The sequence below is a fragment of the Indicator indicator genome, chromosome 32 (genome assembly GCF_027791375.1).
Source record: "Indicator indicator isolate 239-I01 chromosome 32, UM_Iind_1.1, whole genome shotgun sequence".
NCBI classification, from domain to species: domain Eukaryota; kingdom Metazoa; phylum Chordata; class Aves; order Piciformes; family Indicatoridae; genus Indicator; species Indicator indicator.
The window spans coordinates 5,739,567-5,755,851 of NC_072041.1; the positions used below are offsets into that span (position 1 = coordinate 5,739,567).

The 16,285-nt window shown below is 41.6% G+C and overlaps 1 protein-coding gene across 1 annotated transcript; it reads left to right on the forward strand.

The window, feature by feature from the left end:
- Positions 1–1,733: 1,733 nt before the first annotated feature.
- On the forward strand, positions 1,734–13,947 carry TNFRSF8 (TNF receptor superfamily member 8). Its single transcript, XM_054395096.1, has 10 exons — positions 1,734–1,805; positions 5,573–5,663; positions 8,440–8,562; positions 8,997–9,152; positions 9,255–9,348; positions 9,796–10,067; positions 10,259–10,363; positions 12,021–12,046; positions 12,334–12,520; positions 13,715–13,947. Exons 1-10 carry the CDS (start codon positions 1,734–1,736, stop codon positions 13,945–13,947), a joined length of 1,359 nt encoding a protein of 452 aa, XP_054251071.1.
- The last annotated feature ends 2,338 nt before the right edge of the window (positions 13,948–16,285 follow it).

A 16,285-nucleotide genomic window follows, 5' to 3' on the forward strand; every position in this document is an offset into this window, starting at 1 on the left:
CTTTGTAAATTTGTATAATTAATGACATTGCATCCTTAGCCAAATTTGATTGAAGTGATCCAGTGGGTTTAAAAATTCTTAGCACTGTTTACATCATATACAAAATGCTCAGTATGCTCATTTCAGTTGTTTTTTTTTTTTCTCCATGTTGCCAGTCCAGACAGTCTTTCACACACATTTTTTTGTACTCAGATACTTAGTTGTTGTATCAGACACATTGACAGTATGACTTACAGAAGCGAAAAGCTTCCAGGCTGTGTTATATGTTGGTTCCTGTCCTTTTGCTAGAAAAGCTTAGACAGGAGCTGATCAGAAGAAAAAAAATAAATAAAAAGGAAAGTCAAACAAATTATGAATTGTCCTGATTACTGTGTCACCTGAAGCTGCACTCATTAATTGGGATAATTGCCTAATGGCATATTATTACACACATTGAAGATGTTTTCTAGCCCATTATTTAGTTAGGAATATTTGGCCATTCAGATACTTAATTGTCTGTAGACTTTAAAAGCATACCTACTACAATCAGGTTTTATAGCTAAGGGAGCTTAGAACTTGAGAAGTAACCTGAGAGAGTGAAGGAAGATTAGGTTCATGTGTCAAATGCAGGGTATACAATATTCTGAAAACACTGGGTTTGTAAGATGATATTGTGGAGAAAGAAAGTGAGGCAGTTAGTGAGAAAGAAAGAGTTAAGAGCTGTGACTTAAAGCATTATCATCTCAGGGTCCCCATGAAATGCTCTCATCTTTGGTACTCTGTTGCAATGGCAGTGAGGTAGCTGTGAGTCTTTAATAAAATCATCTTTTCTCATTTCTTTTCTTTTTGCTGATAAGGGTGAGAAGCAAAAAAAACATGGGTGTGAGAATTCAAATTCTCATTCTTTTCCTGAGAATATCAGATTTTCAAGGCAGTCTGCCTTTTTTTTTTTTCTTTGAAGTGGCTAACTTCTACTTTTGATGAAACTTTTAGGGCAGATAAGAGAGCGTAAACATCTTAAACCAACTGAAATCTTTCTGGGCACCAGAGCCAAAAACCATTATCCAGAGTAACAAATGAAAGTGAGTGAAATGATGAGTAGCAGTCCAAAGGAGCAGGAACTGATTTCATGTGGGATTGGAGGAAAGAGAAGGATTCTCAAGAGGATGCGTTGTAGTATTTTGCTCTTTAAGTAAAGCCTAAACCGTTATGGAGTCACCTTGGTTGGTTGTGAGTTTTCACACACTCATCCAGACAGCAGTAAAATGACTGTACTGCAAAAATGTGTTTCTTACTGGGAACTCTCTTGAATTGTAGCTATTGAGAATGTGGTGGATGGATGGGGCAGGGCTTGGACTCGTGCCTAGCCAAGGCTTTGGGGTGGTGAAGGGCTCTGAGGGCAGCCTACATGACTCAGGAGGCTGTGTTTCTGCACAGCCATCCTGTACCTCCTGTGACAACCCTGATCTGTGCAGAAACCCAGCAGCTCTGGGACTAGTGATTGACGTGGTTTTGTTTTGTTCTTTTTTTTAACCTTTCTTTCTTGGCAGCCCCCTTCACAATTTTTTTTCAGCTTGCTTGAGCCTCAAAGCCTGTCTCCTGCTTGTCTTGAACAGATGAAATGAGTCTGAACTGAATGAAGAGACAAGGAGCAAGACCAGGCTGGACCCTGGGAGAATCTCAGCCTCCAGGAGGAGCAACCTGGCTGTCTACCCTGCAATGCTGGGAGCTAGAGAGATTTAACACCACTACAGATGGCTGCCTGCAGCCTGGCACTGGGACTGTGGCTCTTACTGCTTCTCCAGGATACCCAGACAGCTCCACAGGTAAGGTAGGGTGGAACCAGGATCCTGAAGCCCCTCAGGGTGCAGGAGCCTGGAGAGGTCTGGGAGAACCTGGGCTGTGGGACTGTCCAACCTATAGCCTGGGTGCTGGGAGGTGGGTGTCCACAGACATAGGTTTTGTGGTGAAACAGGGTGACAAAGATGTAGAGCAGAGCTGCCAGGAGAGTTTTCCTTCTTTGGGACATTTGCAGGTAGGAGTAGGAGATACGATCTATGATCTGCATCTTTTTGTTGGCATTGATAGTATTACTGCACCTCCAGGAACATCAAGTCTGGGAATGAGGAAAGCTTTGATAGAGGTGGGGGACTGTTCTTTTTCGTTTGGGTGAGTGGATTTTCTTTTTGCCTGGATGGCCAGGTGCTCTGATACAGGCACTTTCCTTGCAGAGGCTGGTTCTAGAGGGCCTTTGTTCACTCTGCTGATGTGAGTGAGGGCTGGCAAATTGAAAGTTGTGAAGTCAAATAAAACAATGAAATCCATTCCTCTTTATAACCACCCAGCCCTGTGACACTGGCTTCCTCTTGAATCGGCTGTTATTTCTGCATCAGCTTGACTTAAAATAGACATAGCCCATGTAGATGCAAGCTAGCTCCCTGCTCAGATCGTATCATCTCACGTGGGTTTGCTTCACCACCACCCCCACTTAACTCCTCCTCTCTAGTGGATCACGAGGCAACAAGCCCTCAGCCCCTGGCATAAATCCAGGTAATTTCCCTGGCTCACACTTATGCACACACTTTTTTCTTAAAAAAAATCAGTCACTCACAGAGGCTCTTTGCACAGGTAGGTTAGTAACTGCATATGGTGTTAGGCCCTGAAAGTGGCCGTTTTCCTTTGCAGTGGAAGTAGGAGCACATATTAGCCAAAGATACCTGTCTGCAGTGGAAGTAGGAGCACATATAGCCAAAGATACCTGTCTGTGCATTGTAACTGAAGGATATAACACATCACTTTGGCTGCCAGCAGATTTTTTTTTTTTACAAGAAACTGACTGTAATTAGATCTTTGAAAATAACCAAGTCCTGCAGCCTCTTCACAGACACTTGAAAGAGATCCTACTGGCTTTTTTGGTAAGAGTAGGAGTTTGCCCTGTCTCTTTAGTTGTAAATTCCCCTCCCACATTGCAACCTTGCTCTACTTTGCCCTGCTTCTCTGGTCTGCCACTGTCTCCTTCCTGAAACATAAAGGGATCACTGTTCTTCTGTGGGATCGGAGTCTGCAATCCTTCCTCACCTGAGGAATATTTAGGAGGGAATTTAAATAAGTTTGTCCAGTCTGCTGAATGCAAGCTGCTTTAGGAGAAATGTGACAGAAAAAAAAAAAAAAGATGGTATTTTTGCTGTTTGACATCAATTTTGGCGATTTGTTCACAAAATGGGATAGAGTGAAGATTTGGGTTTCTGATATCCATTGTCAGCATTCGGACTCACTGCAAAATCATCAGTGTGTAGAGTTGAGGTGTAGGTCTTGCTGGGATAAGCAATTGGATTTTCATTGGCCATTTTCTGTCTTGCCTCTCTGACAGCAGCATTTGCTTTTAGTGCTACTGCAGTATGGATGATACTGTTTAAAGTGAGCAGGTCACAGCTTATTGGTCGTATTTCATACCATATCCCACCTCATTTGAGTCTACAGTTTGGGTTTTGTTTAACACTCAGTTAACTCTCACTAGTTAATAATGTCTTTACTATCAAGTAGATGAAGCTTGAGTACTTGAAGGCTTGGATCATCAGCTTAGTTTGTACTGTCAGAATCTGGACAGAAGCTTGAAATGGAGTCAACTGTTTTGCTAGGGTATTAGTCAGTTCTAGAATAGCCAGTGCTGGTAGAAGATTTTTTTTTACTGTAACATGCTTTCTTCCTGACTTACAGCTCATTTGTAGCAAGCTGATTTCTTACTCTGCCTCACCATCACTTTTTACTATGTGCTTAAAAGGCCATAAATAAATGAGTCAAACCTTGTCCTGACTGAACTGCGGAGTAGCCCACTGAATTCAGCACCATCTTTACCATTGCCATTATTTAAACTGAAATACCAGACAAGTTTGTAGGAGATGGTTTCTCAGCTATAGAAATTGTGTCATAGTTTGTTAAGGTGACTTCTTTTTAGAGCAGAGTACCTTGGGCTTGGCTCAGTAAAGAGTAAAGGTGGCTTGGAAGCTGTGCTTACAACTAGAAAGCATCATTTGTCGCAAAGCTGCAGAGGTCAGGTATGGTGCAGCTGCCTGTGGTATATAGCTGCCCTCTTGTGGAAAGGAAAGAGTAAAGGTTGAGTACTTTTGTGTGTGTATTTTCATCATTTGTGCAGTGCATATGCATTGTTCATGTAGTAATCTATCACAGCACCAGGTGCAGTTTACTATCAGAGTTTGCATTGCTGTAACTAATCCTAAATTCCTGATTTTAGGATTTTAGACAAGATAACTTCTTCAAAAGCAGCCCTTCCCTCACACTTTACACAGACACTATTCCTTTATTTAACCCCCAAAAGAGACAGTTAAATAAGCCGTACATTTACCTGCTGCATAAGTCATTCAAGAGTTTTGTTCCCACCTCAATCTCAAATTCAACATCATTTGCAACCAGAGCTGGTTTCCCAGGAGAACCAGGAAGAGAAGATGAAGGTTTTGTAGCGACATTCCATAGTTCTTACAAAGAAACTAATCCTGTATGGCTTAGCTACAGTCAGGATGCTGTTGTTTCTTGCACTTTCTTTATAGAACTAGTTAATTCATAGCACTGAAGTGACTCCTGAATGACCCTTTGACTAAAGACTGGTCTCATCTCATTTCCTGTTATTCAGTGTAGCCTCAGAGTGGCTGGCAAACCAGGGTGCTTCATGCACATGCAAGGAGATTCTACTTTTTTTCCTACAGTCTAGGGCTTCCTCTTCTGAAAATTAAAATGCAGGGCATGCATTCATAGACTTGATGTGAGTCAGGCTGAACAAGCAGACCTCTGCTGTTTTCTCTTTATAGTAAGCTAGAAAAAAATGCTTATAGGGAGGCTGTGTGGCCCAGTGGTTAGTGCAGAAATGTCTCAAAAGGGATTTCTCAGCTCTAGTGCTGCAGCTCCATGCAACCTAATGGTTTCAATATGTTTCTATTTCTTCTCCTTTCGTTAATTTCCTCTTTGAGTGAAAGTTCCTGTTTTCTGACATAACCTGGGGCAAGTTAAATAACTTCTGTGTTTTATGGTCCTGCTGTGAAAAGAACAGCACACTAAACAGGAGAATACAGCAGTAGTCAGGTAGTAAGATTCAGCACTGCATAAAGAGGCAGTGGGAGACAGTAGGTGTTATTTCCAAGGCCAATGGGAAATTCATCTGCAGAAAGTGAGATGCAGGCTTTCTGAAATATTTAACTGTTCTACTACCAGTATCGTGTGGGAAAATCTCTGGGGAAAGTGCACATTGAGCCTTTACCAAAAAATCTATACCTTGTAGCAAATACTGAAACTGAAATTCAGATAACAGTTTTAGGGGATTATTAAGGGAGATGCCAAATTAAAAAATCAGATTTTCTCATCAGAAAAAATGTAGCAGTGTAATCTCTCAAAACCTGAGGATATTGAATTGTTGCTAAATACACTAAATATTGCAATCATGGGATGCAACAGGAAGAATTGTGTTGGGGAAACTTGAACTCTCAAAAAGCTGTGGATTTTTCCCTACCATCACTTGAGACAAAGAATGGGATCTGTCCTAATACAGAACTGTTTTCTAATTGTGCTTTTTGTCTGTTTCTAGACATCATTAACCCCATCTCATTCCTGTGATACACTTAAGAATTGGTTCTATGATGAAACTTCACAAAGCTGCTGTTACCAGTGTCCCTCAGGTCAGTATGTTTGGCATTCAGCCACGCTGCCATGAAGCCTTTCTTGTAGAGATAGCAGGAACCATGGGTGTCTGCAGAATTGCATTTTGTACCTGAAGAAAAGTGCAATTTCATGAATCACTATCTAATGTGCATCCAGATGTGAACTTGTTCACCAGTGCCCTGCTCTTCTTTGATCTGAATGCAAACAGTCTGTGAAAAAAACAAATGGATAACTTGCTAGGATCTTTTGTCTGATTTTATCAGTTGACACTTTCAAAGTGGCTAGAACCAGGCAGGTCTAAGAATTCATTTCAACTTGCTTCTGGGTGTGAAACACTGCAGTGAAATTAGACTAGGTAAGTTTCTCATCAGAGACAAAAAGCTATGAAATGGAGGTATGGAAAATCTGCCATTATCTTCATAGTCAAAACTGTTTAGAAAGTGTCTCACATCAGAAAGGGAACAGCCCTTTGTCAAGGGACACAGTGAGCTTTTCAGAAAGCTGGTTGTGACTCAGAGGCACACAAGGTCAGAAGTAAGAAACACCTTGGTGAGACGAGTTCTGGAAATGTCTGAAACTCCCCCTGTCGGCCAGAAACCCCCGCAGCGAGTGGGGCATTTTGTGGTGCTTCACCATCACCAGTCTCTACTTAGAGAAATGTTTTGGTTTTGGTTTATTTGGGGTTTTTGTTGTGGTTTTTTTTTTTTCCTTAGGGAGATTTTTGACATTTATTCGTGCTCTAACGATAAAGAGGGCTTTAGAGCTTGGTAGTTAGCACTGGGGTTCCTGCTGGGATATGTTCCACTGCTGGCCACACCACTAGAAGTGTTTAGAAGTTGTGTAAACAAGACCAAGGGATGGAGAAACTGTCCTGTAAAAGAAGAAAAGGGACAGTCCCAAGGAAAGCTCTTTTCTCCTTCAAAACCAGGCTTTGCAAAAGCTCCCGCATCTCTTAGTGAGGTCTTGTGAAGAGCAGAGATCTGATTTACGTCTGCCTGTAGAGAGCCACCCGTCTCAATCATCTCACCTAGGGTTATTTTTGAAATGAATTTTTTTGCCACGTCCTCAAGCCAGTCTTGAATATCTCTTCACATCCTCTAAGACCTCCTTCACAAAACGGACTCATAAGAATCCTTTTTCATTTTAATCTTCCACTGCTCCTTCCACTTCCCTACTATTTATTCTCTTTATGTTTTTTTACCTTTTTTTGTTTGTTTGGGTTTTGGGTTTTTTTGTTTTAAACTTTAAATCAGCTATTCAATTCCACAAGATAGAGCTGCAGTCAACGCTCAACATAATTTCCCACCCACAGTTATCAGCAAATCCTCAGGAGTGAATGAACGCCATACAAAAGAAAACCACTTAAACCACTTATTTCATCTACTTACTTTCAGTACAATTTTCTGTACAGGTGATGGCAGCTGATATTCCTACTGCTCAGGCTTTTATCTGGTTCTTGAGCTATGAGCACAACCAGTGGAGAACGGCACCAGAAGACTTTGTTAGGCAAGCTTCAAAGCCATTGCACCTGGGGCACACATCCCCCAAGGGAGGGACCATGTGTACAGGAAATCTCAAATAACTGAAGTTAAAGCTTTTGGCTTGATGGGGGGGAAGGGGAAAATGACACACATGTGTAGCTTGACTGTTGAGGTTCAGCAGTCAGCCCCCACCTTGATGTCTAGAATAGTCTCAGACAAGTAGTTTTGAGTAGGTGGGAGTGATGTGGTTCACACTTGTCTGGTGGTATTTAGTGAGCCAAATATAGCACAGCTGTTTTTACCTGCACTCCTACATCATGCTTGCCAAAATGCAGAGTAGGTGAGTTATTTCCCTGCCAGTTTCCCCCTCCCTGGTTAACTCTTTGTGCTTGGGTGATGCAGGCTGGATGCTGAAACTGAGATTTGTTTCTCTCCTGTTTTCCACCTGTGAAATGTTCAACTCTTCCTGTTTTTTTGTTGCTGCTTTAGTTTTTACTTTTGCTTCTGCAACTGCTGCTGTTCCTTACCCTCTGGTAGTTATTTCCACCTCCTGGAAAGGTGAGCTGCTTGACTTTATGCATGCTGCATGTACATGGAAGGTCTGAGATCTAGGGTAGTGTGACTGCAAACTGTGAGCAAAGAGTCCTGGTGCGTTAGTAGTGTTGAGCAGAGAAAGTGTATAGCACAAACATCCAGCATCAGAAATCCATACTTATGTAATTTGATTTGTTTAAAGGAAAAGGAAAATGAAACCATCTCACAACTGTCAAGGCACCCCTAAAACCAGCAGGATTGCTCAGAAAGTGATCTACTACAAACCTGCTGGGGCTACATATGGCACAGCACAAGAAGTACCATCTTGTAACCTCCTTCTCTAAACATGATTGCCCCTGGAGAAATCTGTCTGCAGCTGGGTGATTCTGGCAGCTTTTGAAAGGAAAAGTGATGCCTTAGGTAGCAAAATATCAGGTCTTGGTTGCTGTAGCCAAGAAGAAAACACGAAAAACAGTTTCCTTGGAACTTATCAATATCAGGACAACGTTGCCCTTTCTGCAGACTTGTTGGTCTTTTCTCACTGTCAGCAAATGACTTGCTATGTGCCTGTTCTGCAGTGGTCCATGCCGTGACAATGCCATGCACAATGGTGCTGTCACAGGAGACTGGAAGGGGAAAGGCAAAAATAGGCAAGATAACCAAGTGACAGGAACAAAGACAACTGCAGTAGTGTCTAAATGAGCATACAGGAACACTTCAGGAGGCTTGTCTCCTGCGATTCTGAACAAGCATCCTGCATTTTGTTTTTCTTTTCCAGGCTCTGTTAAAAAGAGAGTATGTCCTAGAGACCCAGATGAAGACTGCATGAGATGTGGACCTGAACAATATGTGAATGAAGCGTCCCTGAAGCCACAATGTGACGCTTGTGTATCATGTGCAGGTTTGCTTTCCCTCACACATACATCACAGTTACAGTCTCTGTAGATATTTTATTTACACTTTATTTATATTTTATTTACACTTTATTTATATTTTATTTACTTAGAATTTCCAGCAGCAAAATTAGCCATCCTTGGTTAGTGATTTAGAGAGCAAAATGAAATGCTACCTTGCACATTATCAATATTGCTTCCTGTGTGACCTGGGACTACCAAAAACTTCTTTCATCCAATCCTGTCCAAGTCTGATTTCTGCTTTCTGCTTTATATTACAAGCCATTGTCTACCCAATCCCCCAGTTATTCAGGACTTAATTTGCCATCATGATGGGTGGCAGCAGCCTGTGCTGCTTCCTGAGCCTTTGAGGTGGTATTTGCTCAGCTTTGGCCCCTGCTTTGCATTTCCCTTTGTTACCACATCTGTTTCTTCCCCATAGAACCTGACCTTGTGGAGAAAGAGCCCTGTTCCTTCAATTCCAGCCGTGTCTGTGAGTGCCGACCAGGCCTCTTTTGTCAGACCTCTGTCCTGTACAGCTGCATGCGATGCCAGCAGCACACTGTTTGCAAGCCTGGTTTTGGAGTCAAAATCAGAGGTGGGAATTCCTGCCTGGCTAGATTACCTTTCCTGACCTTTGCCATAGGTCTGGACCTGATTCATTTTGGTCAATCAGTCCTCAGTCGTTATTTCTATTCAGGTACCTCGACGAATGATGTTACTTGTGAAAAGTGCCCTTCTGGGACCTTCTCTGATCAAAACTCTAGCACTGACATCTGCAAGCCCCACACAAAGTAAGTCCATAGTTCTTTAAAATAATTAATTAATTAAAGTTAATTAAAGGACCAAAAGGAAAACCTGTCATTTCTGGTACAGAGTATACACATTTCTCTTGGAGGCAATGGGATAGCTTTGGGCTTGTGTGCAGAGTTTAGAAGGTCTCTCTTTATACCTGTTGCACAGCTCAGTACTGGAGGAAGGAGGGAAGGGAGAAATCCCCTTTTGCTTAATTTTCAGTTTACTAAGTACAGTGGAATTATACACACATACTGAGTTTGCATCCAAGTCAAGAATTAATGCCACAGGGGTGAGAGGAAGGTTAATGACTTTTCAACTGAAAGCAGTAAATGCAGGTGGAACAAAAGCAACCAAAAGAATCTTTGTCACATGGAAAATATTCTTCTCACTTACCATGGCAGTTTTCCTCTAGCACTGATACCTGGTTCTCTTTCCTTTCCCAGCTGTGCTGAGTTAAACAAAGTGGCACTAAATGAAGGAAATGCCACACATGATCAGGTTTGTCTGGACCAGTTGCCCACCTACCTCAGCCCAAGCATGAGATTCAGCAATGACACAAGTAACTCTGACCTGCGAGGGTTTAAGGAGAACCTGGTGACCACTGTTAGTATCATTTTAAGTGCCACAGCAACTGAAAACCCCAGTTCAACTCCTGAGGAGAAAGCTCTGGCTGGCACTTTTCCCACCTCAGCCAAGGGGGAAACAACCACAGCAGGTAACAAAGCATTTACTCCGTCTGCGTGTTTTATTGGGATGTATCTTTGATAAACACAGTTTTTATGTGGGAACTTCCTTCAAATCCCCTACAACTCCATAGATCTATGTCCAATCACATAGGTGTACTAATAGCTCCCCTTTGCCCTTTCTTAACCTTTCCTGTCCTCCGTTTCCCTTTCTGTGCTACAGGTCCAGTTCTTTGGGCAGTGGTTCTCTCTGTGGTAGTGCCACTTGTGGCTATGCTGTTATTCTGGAAATGGAAAGTTTGCAAGAAGCTCATCCTCAAAGCAAAGAGTGAGTTTTTAAAGCTGTAATACAGAGTATATAGTGAACACATAGCATACAAGTGTATGCCATCTGGGAACTCAAATATCCCAGAATTTCATGGAGGTCACTGGGGAAGAGAATGTTGAGTGCAGCCTGGTGAAGGTGGGCCAGATGAGGGTCCTAGGAAAACTATTTGTGCAGCATCTTGGAGAACATGAGAGAAAGACTGAAGCAACTGTGAATTTGTGGGGGAAGATGCTACAAGCTGAGTAAGGAAAGAGTTAAGCAGCGGTTTCTCCTCTCAGCACAGACACTAATATCAAATGATGCCTAAGGTGTTTTGTGAGTATTTGTTGATTCCTTTGACAGGACTGGACTTTGAGCACGAGAGGTAGAGTGATTTTTATAGATGCTGACTCTCTGTAGCATTGCCTAGAGTTAGATGTGGGGTGTGCCTGCAGAACCACATTCCCTCCTTTATTGAAAGCAGGGTGTGCACGTTGTAGGTTGGTTGTACACCTGTGGGTGTGGTGAAGGTGTTAGAGCCTGTGGTGAGTTTTGCCAAATGGCACATCTGCATCTCCTCACTACCCACAAATCCAGGCTCAATTCTCAAGATCAGTGGCTGATGGATCAGGAATTGTAATCCATCTGCCTAATAAGAATAAGAGGATAGTTTTAATACGGATCTTTATGTTATGGAATTTTAGTTTTAATCGTAGAACTCCATGTCAAATGTGCGTCCCTGCTGACAGGCAAGAGGCCAGTCCTGCTGCCACTAGATGGGGCCTTTCCCCCACTGACGTGAGCAGTTGGCGATGGGTTGGTGCAGAGCTTCACTGGGAACGCTCCCTACATTCCTGGTACTCAAACTGGGGAGAGGTTTTCAGATAACGCAGGTGTCAGCCATAGCAATCTATACAGACCCCCAGAGTACACATGTTTTGCCCATTACCTAATCCTCTCTCAGCACTTCCATTTCTATTGAATGCTCTGTTCTGTTAGGTTCTCTTAATCATCTCACACCAGAGCTTCTTATGCTCATTTATCCAGGAATGCTATTTAAAACTTCTTGCGTACAGCTTAATTTTCTCAGAATGGATTTTTTTTCTTCCTTACTTGCCTTACACAATAGAAACTGGTACTGTGCAGCATTATAGAGCTGAGGCATTGAAAAGAAAGGTAGCTGCATGAAATTAGATAGTAGGCCTGAGCCTCTTTAGCTTCATGGTACTACAGAAGGATGCTGTACACTTCCTTCTTCTCACCTCTCTTCTTTCCCCAGTGCTCCTTTCCTCCATCCCCTTAATATTCAGCTGGCCACACAATGAACTGATCCAACTTGTTAACCCAGTAGAAAGATAGGATTTGGGTTTTTTTTAATAATACCATCTTCCGGTTATCTAGCAAGTTTAATCAGTTCATTAGATAAACACCAGTTGTGTTGTGGGGTGAGTGGTAGGGATGGCCACAAAGAGCTCTGGGAGAAGCTGAACCTCACAGTCTTGGCAGCTATATGTCAACCTCAATCGTGTCACTGAAGTGTGTCCTCAGTGGTAAAGAAAGCATGATGTAGGTGGGTTGGGCAGTAGCTTAGGACATGGCTAGGTGATCTTTTGGAGCAGATGTTGACATTCTTGTGTTATGAATTTTCTTCTGGTAATTTTTCCTCTTTCCCTCGCAGGTTCGGATCTGGTGACCAAGCATACAGTAAGTGTGAAGAGTATTCCCAAAAAAATCACTTTCACTTTCCATTCCAATGTCAGTAATGAGTGATGTGCATTTTTGCAAATGTCATCAAAAATATCATCACGGCCTTAAGTGATGCAGGAACCTAGTTTAAAGTTCCTCTATCAGTCAGGTGCTTTCGAATTATTTACCCCCTGTGACAGCAGTGCTATGAAGTACATTATGTTATTCTGACTGCCACAGAAGGGTTCTGTAGACTTATTGCAATCTTCACATTCACCCCACTTCTGTTCTCTGTGTATTGGCAGGAGATCATAATGACTGCTGACAGAGGGCCAGAAGAGAAGGAGTTAATTGACAACAATAACGTGGTCTCCAGCAGAGAGAAAGCCTGTAGTCCTGATCCGAATCTGACTGATGTGACACAGAGCAATGGAAATGCCCCAGACTGCCCAATCGATTCTCCAGTGAGAGACCACACAAATAACAGAATTGGTGAGTCTTGCTAGTTTGTGTTTTCTTCTTTCTCTTGCCTTTTAAATTTTTCAACCATGGGCACATTATGTCACTCTGAGATCATTAGTAAGCTGCAAAGTGTCTAAAGATTCTGTCAAAAGCTGGGGCTGAACTTTCAGACCTTTGACGCACAAATTCTGGTACATCTGTTCCTTTGAATCTAATGCTTTCTTATTTTCACATCTGCCTTAGTCACTTCTGACAGAAAAATGCTCTTCTTCCTCTTTTTTCATTCCAGAAGATGTAAATTTGCAGAAGAAAATTGAAATCCAAACCAAGTTAGCTGGAAAATGATGCTTTAATATTTAATAAGAATTGTACTTCACATGTCTCAAGCTATCATTTTCTTCTCTTGGTTTCACAGTAATAGCTTGGAATTTGCTTCCCATGTGTTCTCATAAAGTTTTTGACCATGGCACGGGATAGGAGATGAAGTCAAACCAAGGGTAGAGCTGTTGTCTGAAGGAGTCTGGCAATGTTTCCAAACCTAGTTGTGAGGTTATTTGAAGGGGGCAGCTGACCTTTCCTTACTGAATGCCCTTTCTGTTTCCTCTGTGAGTGATGGATGGCCTTAGGATGAATGTGGTGATTTGACTTACCATACCCAAATATCTCCAAGCAAATGTGAACAATAACATACAGTGTCTGCTCTGCAGCATCCTCCTGAATAAAATGTAGTGGTCCAAGCCATAGCAAAGTCTGGTTTATCTTTTGTAAATGAGTAGGAGTCAACAAGTTGGACACAAGATCCAAGTCTATGCCAAAAAAAATTTGTAGGTGATTCTCTGCTGGAAAGAAACTTGTTTCTTTGCTGGTCCTAAGGCTTCAGGTATACTGCACAGTGCTGATCCTTGCCCAAAGGCTGCCTTTAATGCAGATATTGTTGCTTCTTAAAATTGCAGGAGCATAAATCTTGGATTCTCCATATCTGTTTTTCCCAGATCCCAAGGAATTGCTGCTTATGACTAATATCTTACTGCCTTTTCTAATTTGTGAATTCTGTGTTTTCACAGTAAGGGGCTTGATCTGCATGCTTCTGATTAAAATAAGAAAGGGAGGAACACAAAAGAAAGAAAAACTGAGGGCAAATAAAAATTTTGATTGAAAAGAAAGCACCTCTAGGGTCAGCAGTGGTTGTTAACTATGCTCAGCACTATTTTTTTCCTTCCTCAGAGAACTTATACATCTTGAAGGCCAACACTGTTATTGTGGGGTCCACTTCAGGCAAAAACTGTACTGCTAGGGGATGTGAAAGCAATGTGGATGACGGTGAGAAAATGGAAGAGGTACTGGAAATGCACTATCCAGAGCAGGAAACAGAGTATTTTCCAGGGAATGATGTGACGGTTCCTGTGGAAGAGGAGGGAAAGGAATTTCATCACCCCACCACTGCCACTGAAAAGTGATAACCCGCTGGGGAGGTGTGTGAAGCTACAGAAACATCCAGTGTGACACTAAGACTGAATCTGTGACGAGGGAGGTGAACACAGTGCCTTAGATTATCTGAAAATTCATGAAAAACACTGAAACACATTCAAAGAAGCAGTGCTAGAACCTAGTTCATCTAACAAATGAGAGGATTGTCCAAACTGTTGGCCTTCATAGCTGACATCAAATATTCTTCTTTCCCTCTGTCTCCTGGTGTCATGCTGGAAACATTTTTTAATCAAATCTACAAAATTCAGAGCACATCTGGATGCCAATTCAAGTTTCCCAGCTTGCTTTCTCTGTGTGAAGGAATGAATTAAAAACTATGTCTCATTACTACTGTTAGACATGAAAATTCTGGTCAGAGTTTTAAGCTTGAGAGTCAGCCACATTTCATATGCTGTTTCTATTCCGGTATTAGAAATACTTCCAATTTTGTCATATAATTTGCAACATCTGCTATTTTTCTTAAGGCCTTTCTTAACTCTTGACTGAAGATGATAACAATTTCAGTTTTCCCTAACACAAACAAAACTCTTAAGTTCATGGACTTTGTGTTCTTGAGGAAATAGGATCAAAAGGTGCCATGCAGGCTCAGAAAAATGAAGATAAACTGATTGAAATCCACTGTACTTCAGGCCATTCTTTCTACCGTTTGAAGTCTCATTCGTGGCTTTTGACTACTTTAGATCATCAGCAAGTTTAGAAAATAGTTTCTTCTGATGGAAGCCCAACTAGCTGAACATTTGAGTGTTGCATGAACTATGTACTTAACCCAGTGTGGAGTCTGTAAAAATGGGAAAAAAGAAAACAAAGGAGTTTTCTACAAGAAGGAAGGGCTGAAACACAGGCACAGCAGTTATTTCTTATAACATTGTTAATATCTGCTCATTTTAGAATTGCTAATAATCATCATGATTTGCATAACTAGGCTTTAAAAAAATCTTTTTGTGGTCAGCTGGCTTGTGTTGTGCTACTTGTGAGTCTTTCATGTTGCTAATCGTACATACAATAGCGCTGACTATATTTTTGCACAGGACAATGGAAAATGAGCAAGATGACAAAGTGTGTCTTAGTAGTGAAAAAAAGGAACCACAAACCAAATTACTTGCTTTGTAGTTTTACCCTAAGCACTTGATGTAATTTCCTTCGTAAGCAACAGGTTACAGACAGTGAACATTCACTGGGTAAAGAAGAATTTTACCGCTTTCAAAGTGACCTCTTACTTCAGTGAGTGCCACGAGTTCCTGTATTACAGAATTCAGTACAGTACTGAGTTGCCTTTACAATTCTTGGTTGTATGCTCCTCAGCCTCCAAGCTGAGTTCCCATCCTTTTGTGTTTGTCATGGAATCATGGAAGTTAGATGCTTCACTGACTTGATTATTTCTATTGTCCTTTTTCACATCTTCTCTAACTTCACTACCTTCTTCTTGCCATCTGGAGGCCAGGACCATGCACTGCACTAAAGAAGGATGACCCAGGGTTTTAAATACTGACAAAATGATGCTTTCTATTTTGTTCTCTCTAGATGATGTCCACCATTTTGTTTGCTTTTTTTGGCTGACCCTGCACATTAGGCAGATGATTTTAGAGAACCATCATGCATGACTCCAAGATGGCTTTTCTGAGTGATAGCTGCTGGATGATTTTGATTATTTCCCCCTAAATGTATTGCCTTGTGTTTATTGATGTAGAAACTCATCTGCCAAGTTTTTCTGAGCTCCTTCTGGCTTTATTTGCCTTCTGGAGAAATTTAGTATTGCTTTTACTGTGTGGGTGCTCTTTTCTCCAGATCACTGGTGAAGATACTGAATAGAATTGGCCCCACTAATCCCCAGTCCTTGTCTGAAAAATTATCATTATGCTGTGTTCTTTCCTTCCTGCCTTTACACAGCCACCACTTTTGTATCCTGTAACCTTTTAGCAAACTCATCAAATGACCTTTCCTCCAATCCTGTGACTTTTTCCTATCACCTTAGATGTAGAACCTTGTCAAATGCTTTCTGAAAGTCTCCATGGAGTAGGGCCACTGGATCTTGTTTATCCATTAAACCTCACAAATAAGCGGAGTTATGTTATCAAGATTTTGTGACTGAAGAAACAAATCCAGAAAAATTCATACTTTCCTTGAACCACAGCCCCAGAGATTAAGTGGGAGAGTTTGAGCATTATGGGATCCAGTCACTGACTTTCATCAGTGGACAGTCTACCTGTCCATTTGAACATTTGAAAACCGGTTGTAATTTCAAGTGGTGTTATTGCTTACTTCTTGAATTCCACTCTTCTCTGCAAGTCCAGGACATAAAATAATTCC

Excerpts from the sequence above, each read along its gene's own strand:
- TNFRSF8 (XM_054395096.1), top strand. The coding sequence starts at position 1,734 with ATGGCTGCCTGCAGCCTGGCACTGGGACTGTGGCTCTTACTGCTTCTC. Across the intron at positions 8,563-8,996 it reads CGCTTGTGTATCATGTGCAG|AACCTGACCTTGTGGAGAAA; the intron begins GTTTGCTTTCCC and ends TCTTCCCCATAG. Across the intron at positions 9,349-9,795 it reads ATCTGCAAGCCCCACACAAA|CTGTGCTGAGTTAAACAAAG; the intron begins GTAAGTCCATAG and ends TTCCTTTCCCAG.